Source organism: Pteropus medius, unplaced genomic scaffold, assembly GCF_902729225.1.
Source record: "Pteropus medius unplaced genomic scaffold, Ma_sr-lr_union100, whole genome shotgun sequence".
NCBI classification, from domain to species: Eukaryota; Metazoa; Chordata; class Mammalia; order Chiroptera; family Pteropodidae; genus Pteropus; species Pteropus medius.
In genome coordinates, this window is record NW_024350927.1 from 1,843,486 (window position 1) to 1,855,896 (window position 12,411).

Sequence of the window (12,411 nt, forward strand, 5' to 3'; positions counted from 1 at the left end):
TATAACAGCCACAAAGCGTAAACAACCCAAATGTCTATCAGCTGATGAATGAATATACGAAATGTGTTATAATGTCCATTAAGAGGAATGAAGGGCTGATACAAGTTACAACGTGGATAAACTTTGAAAACATTTTGCTAAGTGAGAAAAGACAGTCATCAAGGACCACATACTGTGTGATTCCATTTATATGACATGTCCAGAATAGGCAAATCCATGGAGACAGAAAGCAAATTGGTGGTTGCCTAAGGATAGGGGTGGGGTGCAAGGGTTGACGTGATGTCTCAGGGATGTGGGCTTTCTTTCTGGGGTGACAAAACTGTACTAAGAGTGATGATTGCACAATTCATCAAGGAATATACTGAAAGCTGTTGAATTGTACACTTTAAAAGGGTGAGTTGTATGATATGTGACTTAATCTCAGTGAAGCTGTGAAAGTTAAGAATCAAGTACCCTGAAAGGGGAGGGCAGCCTATATTTGCCACCACCCCCCTCAGTTCTGTCCTCAGATTCCATGCCTTTCTGCTAGGGTTGGGGTCTTCCTCTTCTTGTCCAGATTCTCACAGTTAGTAAGTTCCCGATGGGGACAAAGAGAGGGCTGGATGCCCTCAGGAGCCTCTGCCTCCTTAAAACTTCAGCTTGTGGAATATTGGGGCCTGGGAATTCTGAGGCTGAGGCTACGCTTTCTGAGGTGGAAAGAGTGAACAATGGGGGGTGTGTCTGAGGGGGTCTGGTGGGGGGAGGTTTCTCCCAGATGGGTCATCCACCCTTGGAGCGGGAATGCTTAGGGAGCCCTAATGGGAGAGAGGCAGGGAGAAGAGAGGGGCTCCAAGGGAGGAAAGAGGGACCTGGTCCCAGTGCTGCCTTCTCCGAGCCAAGTGAGAGCCTAAGTCCTTCGGGAGACTGGAGCTGCCACCTGGGTTGGGGGAGGGGTCACCTGGGAGCTTGTAGGGGTGCAGGCCTCACTGCAGGAAGGACTGGAGGGTAGGCAAGGTTAGGAGGGAAGAAGGAGGAAGGAGGGATCTTGGTCAGGAGTTAGGGACACATTTTCTGTGCTCCTGGTAGACTGTGAGAGCCATCAGAACACCTAGTGTATCCTCAAGGCCTGACACTGTGCCCAGCACGGGCACGTGTCTGTTGATTGAGTGAGTAAATGAATAAATGTCTTCTTTGGAGACAAGGTAATACAGAGGGACAAGCAGTCTTGGGAGTCACTCAGGTCTGGGTTTGAATCCACTTCCTCTGTAGGCCAGCCATGTGGTGTCGGATAAGACAGTGGGCTACTTTCAGCCTCAGTTTCCTTATCTTTAAAACAGGGCCAAACCCACTGACCTCACAGAGTAGTTAGGGGAATGCTTTTTGCAAATGTGGCCAGCAAATAGAAGGTTCCTCCATGGATGTCGGCTGGCCCGCCATGACTTAAAGTGGAAGAAGCACTTTCAAGAGTTCAAGGTCACACAGTCTTGCTGAGGGGTAGGATTTACCCCTAGCAACTAGTTAAGCCTGAAAAGGGGTCTGTGATGTACTCATAGAAATGGTGTTGACATTGCCTCAAAAGAATTCAGAGGCTAGAGAGAGGGCTGAGGTGGTTGGAAGCTTGGAGAAGAGGCGGGAGCTTGAAGGATGGGGGTGAGGGGTGTTGGGGAGACAGAGAAGTGGGAGGAGGGCGCAGAGCCTGGGGGTCTGTGACATTAGGATTGCAGGAGTCTGCCCAGATTAAAGCAGGTTTGCGTAGAGGGTGGCGGCACAGCAGAATATAAGGTTAGACGGGCGAGGCAGGAGAGACACTCAGAAGGGCTTTAGAAAGGACCGTGTCCAGGGCAGGGTGGGCATGCTTCGGTGAACTACATATTGCCATTGGAGACCTCAGGGTTCCCCAGACAGATGTCCCCAACTCCTGTTCCTTAGCCCCAAGAAGAACTTGGGGGTTTTCATCTGTAGCAGCAGCAGCAACTGTGATGTTCTTGGGGAGTCTCCTTAAAAGGCACGTTAGTGTATTAAAGACTCTGAGAAGTCCTGCAGGGAAAGAGTCTGTTTAATTTTAACTCAGCACACTCCAAACACATGTGGCCTCAGAACCTGTTTTTTGTGGTGCACCTTGTAGATCTAATATTCCAAAGAACACTCATTAGGAAATGCTGCTATAGGGGAAAGTGCTTGGGTTTCGGCATCCAACAGAGGCCATGGTTCATTTCCTGCTCTGTGACCTAGTCCGTGTTGGACGTCTCAGTCACTGTGGGCATTAGAAAACGTATGTGGGTGAATTGCATGTGGCTACTTGCTCCCTGGTTTTGCTGTGTTCCCTTCCTGGCCCTGCCTCTTCCCCTGAGCCAGGCTCCCTACATTACAGGCTCCACGTGGACTGCTGGAGAAGTGGTTAGGGAATGGACTTGGTGGAATTTTGACTGGATTTCTCCTGTGGTACCCTCGTTGGCCCTGGCACAATGAACAACAGAAACGCCCAGATGTACACAGAGGGTAGGATCAAGTCTCCAGGGGCCCAGCTGAGTCCTGGCCTTAGGACCACCAGCAACATGGCTGATGTTGAGCCCACCATATCAGAAGTCAGCCAGGTAGGAACCTGCACCTCATTTTCTGACACATCCGCTTCCAAGGACATCTTTCCCCTCCCCTTCCCAGGCTTCCTCCCCAGCTGCTCTAATTAACACTTAGAACCCATTCCAAACTGAATTAGGCAGGAAAGAGAACACATCAGCTTGGATAACTGACAAATCTATCTGTAGACTTCAGGTATGGCTGGATCAAGGTGCTAAATGAGTGTCTCTTCACTCTGCCTTCCTCTGTGCCATTCCCAAGTAGGCTCTCCCTGCAAGATGGTAAGGATTGCCTTGGCCACTCCAGGCTTACATCTTCCTAGCTTACATCCTCTGACTTAGCATCCCCAGCAGGGAGAGAGCTTCTTTGCAATTGCTGACAAAAGTCTGGTATCACTGTTATTGGCCCAGACTGTGGTCATGTACTCATCTCTGAACCAGTCACCACGGCAGGGCAGAGTGGCCTGGATCTCTTGGTATAATGGAGCCAGAGGTGGTACTCAGTTGGTTCCACTGAGCCCCATTGGCCATTTAGAGAAGGAAAGGTTTTCATGAAAAGAATGCTGGCTTCTGTTACCAGCCAGATGCTGGAGGAGCAAAAGAATTGCCTAGTTATTCTACCAGGTACCTCCCCTGGCCTCCAGCTCCCCTTATAACGTTTATTCCCCTGACAGCTGCTCGAGGCTTCCATCCACGCCCCTCTCTAGCCCCATCTTAAGCCTCCAACACACTTATCAGCCTCTTTGCATCAATTCTTTTTAAGTGCCAAGTGCCATGAACTGAGAAGCACAGAGAAGACCCTCTACCCATCTAATCTCCCCAGAGCCAAAAAATGTCACCATAAAAAAATCCAACATTCCCTTGGGTTGAGGATCACTCTCTCCCTATAGCCTCTGTTATAAATCATGGATTCCCCTGGGAGCAGGGAGAGGGCCTGAAGAGAGAATCTCGAAGGGAGGCTGGGGCAAACATTCAGGGCTTCCTTCGCCCACCCATTCATTGTTTTCAACAAGGTAGTCATGGAGTCCAGTCTCACCACTCAACCAGCCGTATGACCTTGGGCATGTCACTGCACTCCTCTAAGCCTCATTGCTCATGTGTGTCATGGTGAGAACCGAAATCCCTAAGGCACGTGACACAGGCCCCGCCTCCCAGCAGGTGCCCTCAGTATTGGCTGGCATCAGAATCTTACATTATTACAATTATTGTCAGGTGATAGAGCCAGGTCGTCTGGAGTTTGCTGACTCAGGTGAGGCTTGGAGCTGGTTCTAAGTCATTGGCTCAAGGTCACCCTGCTAGGGAGTGGTGGACTAAAATGGGCTATCACGACCCAGTTCCAGAGCCTGAGCTCTGAAGCAGTGGAAGTTGTTTGTGGAAGCCTCTCTTAGACCTCATAAGTGTCTTGAGGTCCCCAGGGTGCCCTGCCAAGGTGTTCTCAGTGGGATACCTTTGGCTCAGCTGCTACTCGGGACTCCAGGTTTAAGCCAGAGCCATGGGTGCCGACTGACAGCTGCTCACCTGGGCCAGGCCCTGCGCCGCAGCCTCTCTCTCCTGCCTCTTGTCTCATCCCCACCTCTCTCCAAAACTTTCCCCAGCTGGGCACAGGGTCTCCCTCTGTCTGAGGCCAGTATAATGCCCAGGAGTGAGGGGAACGTTCCAGAATGAGGTGCCAGTGCCACGGGCATTTTTGTTCCAGGTCGTGCTTCCAGATGCTGTAGGGAAGGGCAGTGGGAAGGAGCCCACAGAAAGGCCACAGAAGGGGCCAGGACAAGGAGAAGCATCAGAGGAGGGGCCTCCGGAGCTCAGGACCCAGGAGCAGAGGCATCCGGCAGACCCAGGGTGAGCTGGGGGCTTCCCAGAGGGCAGGTCTAGGAGAGACCCCCCCACAGCCCTCCTAGGGGGGAAAGAGAGGACAGAGGACTCCCAGACCAGGATGGACCCTCCCAGCCTTGGCACCTGAACGTCTCTTTCATTGCACAAATAATGCTAAATAATTATTTATGTCAGTCTTTGCCTGAGCTTCCCCACTGGACCACAAGCTTCTGTTTTGTGTCTTATTCAGCCTCAAATCTCTCCTGCCTGGAACTCTGCCTGGCACACAGTAGATGCTCAATAGATATGCGTTAACTGAATTAATAGAAGAATGAACAAAAGAGAGTCTGAAAGACACAGAAACATATATTTACATGGAATGATTGTTATTATTTTTGGAATATTGTATGTATTTTTAAATTTGTCTGCAGTGAGAATGTATTCTTTTTAAAAAGAGAAAATCGAAGGAGAGCCAGAGAGAGGCAAAGTGAAAGACTTGGGAAGTAGAAATAGTAAAGACTATTCCTATTTAAATAGGAATTTAAATTTGATTATAACCAAAAACCTCTAAATAACCTCCTCTACAATCAAAGCCAGGTTTGAGTGTCCCAAGACAGGTACCACATACTGCGCTGGTGAAAAATGCAAACCATTTCAACACATTGATTTAAACAACTTGGCAATTTGTTTAAACTGACTTAAAGCTGTCTTTACCTTCTTCCATTTCTAGAAATATGCCCTAAAGAAGTAATTGGAGATGCAAGCAAAGTTTATGCAGAAAATTTTTCACTGTCACATTATTTTAAACACTAAAAAACTTGGAAATGCTAATGTGCCCTAAATGCCTACAGTTAAATAAATTATGATTATCTATAAAATATAGAGTTTTACACTTTCATTAAAAAGCATGTTTATGAAAGATTTTTGGCATGGGATAAATTTAGACTATAATGTTAAATGAAAAAAAGATTGCAAAATTGTCTATGCAATGTAATTTTAAATATGTAAAATTATGCAATTACTCGAAGATGGTAATTAAGTAAATCTCCATACAAATATGCATGTATATGCATAGGGAGAAGCCTGGAAGAAGTACTCCAGAATACTAAAGCGAGATGGATAGGCATAGATTCAAATTCTAAATCGGTTCTCTCTGATTTTTCTTTTTTGCTAAAAAACGATAAATAATAATAACAATCTTAAATCCTAACTCCTCTAAACATGGACATCAAAGTGTCTGTAATTTGGGGAATTCATGTCAGCCCTTCATTTGTTCTCTCAGGCATTAAGTATGCACCTACGGTGTGCCTCGTTCTGCACAGGTAGCTCTGGGAACTACAAAGGAGTAGAGTATAAAACTATATTCCCCAGTCCAGGAGCTGAGGTGTCCCTTTGTCTGTTCTCCCCAGGGAGAAGCAGTCATCTTGGGCCCCTCAGGAAGAGCCGGAGGTGCTGGAAGCAGGCCAGGATCAGGCCAAGCCAGGAAGTGAACTGGGGGTGCTGCCTTCCAGGGTCCCCGCAGCACACGAAGGGCTGCAGCAGCAGAGGTCAGGAAAGGAGAATGAGGACCAGCAGGGGAGACAGCAGAACCCAGGGATGGTGGAGAGTCAGGCCCCCGAGAGCTGCCAGGTAATGTCGGAGAAGACCTGGGCAGGAGGGCATGGCTGACTGATGAGGGAGACAAAGGAACACCCCCGTGCACCCCATTCTGGGGCACTTGTGTCTGCTTCTCTCTGTGCCCTGGAGATGTCAAGTGCAGTCTGTGCAGGTCACTGGGATATTCTGGATAGTCTTGATTGTCCGGAGCAAACCTTTAAAGCTCGTTTTCAGAGTGAGTGCCCCATGGAATGTCAGCGGGCGCTGGAGGCAGGGAGGAGGTTGGGGCCAGAGTTCTGATACAATTAAAATTGGGATGTGCTGGGTTTAACGAAGCTCAAACAGGCTTCTTTAGGCCAGGACATTCTAGAAACTGTCTTAGCTGGTGAGCCTTGTGGGACCTTGCAAGATACAATTAGAGTACGATGCCTTCTCTAACTTATTTGACTACCAAATATCTTTGTACTTGTGTTTATTTTAACACTTCGTGTTTTTAGACAGCTTCAATGAGGTATAATTGACGTACACTTGCATGTGCTTCAAGTGTATAATTTGATGTTTTGGACATATGTATATATACCCGTGAAACCATCACCACAATCAGGAAGATGAACGTATCCATCACCTCTCAAAAGCGTCTTCGTGCCCCTTCTCCCACCTGCCTTCCATCCCCAGGCAGCCACTGATCTGCGTTCTGTCACTATAGATGTCATGTTTCCTAGAATTTTACATAAATGGGAGCATACGTTATTCGTTCTTTTTGACTGGCTTCTTTCAGTCAGCATGATTATTTGGAGATTCATCTGTGTTATTGTGTGGATCAACACTTCATTCTTTTCGTTGCTAACATTCCATTGCATGGACATATCACAATTTCTTCATCCCTGCACCTATTGATGGACATTTGGTTTGTTTCCACTTTTTGGCTATTATAAATAAAATATTCATGTCTATATAGCCACAGGTTTTCATTTCCCTTGAACAAATAAATGCCTACGAGTGAAATGGATCATATGGTATGTGTATGTTTAACTTATTAAAAACTGCCAAACCTTTCTCCAAAGTGGTTGTACCATTCTACGTCCCCATTCGCAGTGTATGAGAATTCCAGTTGCTCCACAGTCTCCCCCCAAATTGGTATGGTCCATCTTTTTAATTCTAAACATTCTAATAGGTGTGTAGTGTGTGGTGGAATCTCGTGGTCTTTATTTTCATTTCCCTAATGACTAGCGATGACGGGCATATTTTCATGTGCTTATAGGCCATTTGTATATCTTTTTCGGAGAAGTGTCTATTCAAATAGTTTGCCTATTTTTTTAGTTGGGTTAGTCATTTTATTGTTGATTTATGAGAGTTCTTTACATATTCTGGATATTAGACTCTTACCAGATAGACAATTTATAAATTTTTCATTTTACTCTCTGAATTGTCTTTTCACTTTCTGACTTTTTTTCAATTGGGTTGTTTGTTTTCTTATTATTGAGCTTCGAGAATTCTTATATATACTGAATACAAGTTCTATATCATATATGTAATTCGCAATTGTTTTCTCCTGGTCTGTGAGCTGTCTTTTCCATTCTCTTAACAGTGACTTTCAAAGAACAAAAGTTCTGAATTTTGATGAAATCGGATTTATCAGCTTTTCTTTATGGGTTGTACGTTTGGTGTTATTTCTTAGAAATGTTTGCTTAGCCCAAGGGCACATAAAATTTTCTCCTATGTTTTCTTCAAGTTTTATATTCTCAGGTTTAATATGTAGGTTTACGATCCATCTTGAGTTAACTTTTGTGTATGGCGTGAGTGTTGGATCGAGGTTCATTTTTTGCATATGGCTATCCAATCACCCCAGCACCATTTGTTGAAGATTATCCTTTCTCTGCTGAATTTTCACCTTTGTTGAAAATCAGTTGACCATGGAAGTGTGAGTCTATTTCTGGACTCTCTACTTTGTTCCATTCACCTATTTATCTATCTTTATTCCAACACTACACTTTCTTTTTTACAGTAGCTTTACAATAAATCTTGAAATCAGTCAGTGTAAAAATCCTCCTATAAGAAATGCCATGAAGAATTCTTACTCTTTGAAACATCCCTTGGGGAATTCTATTTACCGAGGATCATCTCATTTTCTCCAGGCTCCCAGTCTACCTCTACGGTGAAGCAGTGATCATGACTTTGGGTAGGCTATGCCTTCTATGGGCCTCAATTTCCTCATCCCTCAAAATGGGGCCACCAAACTGTGCTACCTTCTAGGGGTGCTGAGAGAACTCAGTAAGATGATGCTTGCAGTGCCTGGACCAGAGTAACCATGTGATAACTGGTCTCCAGGTGAGTATTGAGGTTCACTTGGGAGCCAGGATGGGGCTCCCCATTTTGGTGTCCTTCTCCTCAGCAGGGCCCAGAGTGGCAGCCCATCCCAGGTCACCAGGCAGCAAATAAGTCAGATATAATGCAATCGACAGAGTCTTCTTGCACCTTGGACAGCTATGGACAGCAACTGGAAGACAAGTCCCCCAAGGAGATAGGCACTCAACACATTATGCCTGGCCCAGGGGGACCTGAGGACAGTTTCCAGGAAGCGATGCCCCTAATTCCTATGATAACTTCAGAGAAAAAGATGGCCAACTCCTTCCCACCATCCACTCCAGGACTTAACACACCCCAAGAAGGGTAAGTCATCCTCTGATGCCACTCCCCACCCTACTCCCTGACCCCAACAGGATTGTTCCTCTGCTAAGTTACAGGTGGGGTAAATTCTAGTTCTGACTGCTCTTGACCTGGTGTAAGACCTTAGGCAAGTCCCTACATGGGGATGTGAGGGAATGAGGAGCCCTTCTGAGATTAGAAGGCTAAGGAGATGAGGCTGGGGTGGTGGACTTGAGTGTCCTGGGAGCTGAGAGAAGGTGGGTGCAAGGGGCAATGCTTGATCTGAGCCCCTCCCGCTTGGGGGTTTCTCCTTCGTTTAGGGGCAAGGCTATGGAGACCAAGCCAGTACTGGGGCCTGTTCCTCCACGAGTAAGTAGAGCCATAGTGGGGATGGGGATGGGGGTAAGAAGATTCAGGAGGAGGAAGGGGGCAGGGGCAGAACAGAAACGGGACAGTGTTTGGAGTCAAACTGGGGAAAGTGTAAGTGTGTGCCTGTGCGTTGGTGTGAGTGTGCACAGGTATGTACGTGCATATATGTGCGTGTTTGCACGTATGCATGTGTTATGCACGTGTGTGCATCTTGGGTGGAGGTCAAGGATGCTCTCACATTCTGAAACCCTTAGGTTCACTCAATACTTAGGTAGTGATATCAGCGTGGATGTCTTCCACTCATTTGCTCTCAGTCACAGCACACAAACCAAAGCTTCCCTACCTCCACCGGCTCTGCCACTTTCCAGTTCTTTGACTTGACTGGGCAGCCTGTGAATACACAGTCATCATTCGTGCCTGTCCTTCTTCTGTATTCACTGGCCAAACCCCGACCTTGGCTAAACCCAGCCACCCACTCACCCTCCACCTGCACTTGAGCAGTTCAACACGACTGGAGAGAAACCCTGTGTGGTTGATGGGTTTCATGCTGAAGCAATGACCGCTAATGTCAGAAGCTCCTGGCAATCCTCTGCTCTTCCCTGGCCATGATGTTCCCCACCCCCGCTCCAGAATGTCGTTTCCCGACAGCGCTCTCCATGCCTTGCATCTGGGTTGACGATCTGGCCTCATGCCTCACTGAAAGGTGAGAAGCAATAGACAAGAACCAGCACTGCCTCTTCTCACCCCAGCTCTACCACCCCTACTTTCACCTGGTTACAGGAGAAGCCATGAACGTGGGTCTCTGTCCCCATCGACGGCTGGCCCCCCGCTTATTCATTAGCTCTCATTTCTTACCTTTTCTCTCCTTTCCAATCAATCTCTCCATTTCTACAGGATCAGTTCATAAGCATACCAATCTGGATTAATATCTACAATATTAGAAACCAAACACAAACACCTCCCTTGGCCCACACGCCCCTCCAGTTATTGACTGTGAGTACATGTTATTGACTGTGAGGACATGTTGTACGGGTGGATGGAAGATGGGTCTGAAGGCCATAGGGAGCCGCTGCAGGCTCAGAAGCAGGGCCGTGGCAGGAGAAGAGCTACACAGAGGTCGGTCCAACAGCATACACAGGACATAAGGTGCCAGGGAGAAGGGGCTCAGGGAAGGCAGAGGGAGAAATGCAGATGTGGAAGGGTTGAAAAGGGGCAAGGACAGATGTCAGGGCCTTGGCACCATCCTTCACCTGAGCTGGGCACCTGCCAAAAGCCAAGCTCAGAGCTGGGTCCCAAAATAATTGAGGAGGTTCTGAGACCCCTCCCTTCCTGGGGCTCAGAATCTGGATCTGAAATGGGACCATGGGCCCTAGACCTTGGCAGCCCGGAGGACCGTGGGAGAGGTGATGACAGACTGTGCTCATGGCTGCCCCCTGGGGTCCCCACCTGGAACCTTCCCCAGAACAATGGAGCATAGGAATTCCAAAACTGCTTCTGTTGTTTGTTTGTATTAACCTGATGGAAACTGAGCATTGGCCCTTAATTCAGAAGAACAATCAATGGAGTCTTTGGCAAGGGGGGAAAGTTGGGTCTCCCTTCTGGGCTGCAGAATTATCAACTATAATTATTTCAACACTATCGTTTGCTGAACACTTACTCTGTACTAAGTGCTTTATTCACATTACCTTGCCCCTTTGATGTCACTGAGAAAAGTGACATAATTGAAATTGTTGGTTAATTTATTGAGGACAATGCACCAGTCATGACATTGGGGACTTGATGCTGAATGGAGCTTACAATCTAGTTGGGGGAGAGACCATTAAAACATGAACAAATAACTCGTTTCTCTGTAGACAGCAATAATGCAAGTCAGGCTAGACAAGGGGAGGGACTTGGAGGCAAACAATGGATTCTCTGCCGGACTGCTCAGCAGTCTAGGAGGTAACATTTAGGTCGAGACCTGAATGACAGAAAGGCCTGAGCCATGCACAGATCTCAGAGAACATTCTGGGCAGAGCCAGCAGCAGTGGCAAGGCCCTGACAGACATGAGCTTGTCTAGACCAAGCCCAGCAGGAAGGCCAGAGTGGAGGAAGGAAGCTAGGGCGGGAAAGGATGGGACGTGAAGTCAGAGACGTGGTAGGGGCAGATCACCCAAGGCCTTGAAGTTCAGGGTGAGGGTTCGGAATTTAATTTGAAGTCTATACTAAGCCATTGAAGTTTTAAGCAAGAGAATGAGATGAGCTGATAAACTGGAAACACTGATGTAGCAGCTAGGTGGATAATGAACGTGGGTGCGGGCCAAGGGCAGAGACCATGGCAGCGCGCTGGACAAGAGATGGTAGTATGACTTAGCCCGGGTGGTAGAAGCAGAGATGGAAGACGTTTATGGCTTTGACATGGATTTTGGAGGAGGTGGTGCCAGCAGGACTTGCTGATGGGCTGCCTGGTGGGATCGTAAGGTAGAGGAAGAGGAATCAAAAGGGCTTCCAGGTCTGGGGCCCAAGGAACAGGTGATGCTGTTGACCGAGGTGGTGACACTGGGGAAGGAGAAGATGGAGGAACCTAGGGTCTGTTTTGGTCATGTTCTAGACACCCAAGAAGAAATGTCAAGGAGGACGTGTGGAGTTGGGAAGGACAGAGAAGTCAGGATTGGAGACGTAAATGTGAGGAAAATGGAGATCACCTCTAGGGAGGGAGTGAACGCAGAGCAGGAAAGAGTCCGGGGACAAATCACTGGGTCTGCACAACATTTAGAAATGGAGCAAGAGCAAGGAAGAGCCGGCGAAGGAGGCCACGGAGGAGCAGCCAATGAGAGCGTGGGAGTCTAGAGAAGACAGCATTTCCAGAAGGAGGGGGGTTGTCATCTATGGCTATCACTGCTGAGAGATGGGCTCTGAGGAGAGCAGAGACCTGACCATGGCTTTGTGAGAGCAGCTTCGGGGAGTGGTGGCTGGAAACCTGACTGGAGATGGGAGGACAGTGGAGATGGAGGGGCAGCCAAGTCTTTCAAGGAATTTGGCTTTGAAAGAAGAATGGAGAAAGGGGATAGAAGCTGAAGGGGTTCGCAGTGTCAGGAGAGGGTTTTTTTTTTTTTTTCTTTTAAAAGAAGAAAGATAATGGGTCATGTCTACCTGCTGATAGGAGTCATCTAGTGGGGAAAGTAGCGCTGATACTTTAAGAAGAAAGAGTGTATGGCCGGAGCTGCATCTTTGATTGGGAGGGAAGACTGGGCTGGAGCCTGCATGGCATGGCCCGGTTGGAGGTGGGCTGGGGACTGCCCATTCCTGTAATGGGAGAGACAGATGCACGAGGTGGCTGGATTTGCTGAACGAATGAGTGAGAACTTGTTTAGTCCTTACTATGTGTTGGTGGCTGGGTAGATATGGGTAAAAGAGGCAGACAAGGTCCTGCCCTCATGAAGCTTACCTCCAG

At 47.6% G+C, this 12,411-nt stretch overlaps 1 protein-coding gene across 1 annotated transcript in view; it reads left to right on the forward strand.

Annotated features, from left to right (window-relative positions):
* The first annotated feature begins 2,444 nt into the window (after positions 1–2,444).
* The window catches only part of SPATA21 (spermatogenesis associated 21), a 28,147-nt gene continuing 18,180 nt past the window's right edge, over positions 2,445–12,411 (forward strand). The window contains exons 1-5 of the mRNA XM_039842022.1: positions 2,445–2,573; positions 4,252–4,394; positions 5,777–5,996; positions 8,356–8,633; positions 8,930–8,978. Coding sequence (XP_039697956.1) covers positions 2,445–2,573; positions 4,252–4,394; positions 5,777–5,996; positions 8,356–8,633; positions 8,930–8,978 — 819 coding nt within the window. The remainder of the gene's footprint in view (positions 2,574–4,251; positions 4,395–5,776; positions 5,997–8,355; positions 8,634–8,929; positions 8,979–12,411) is intronic.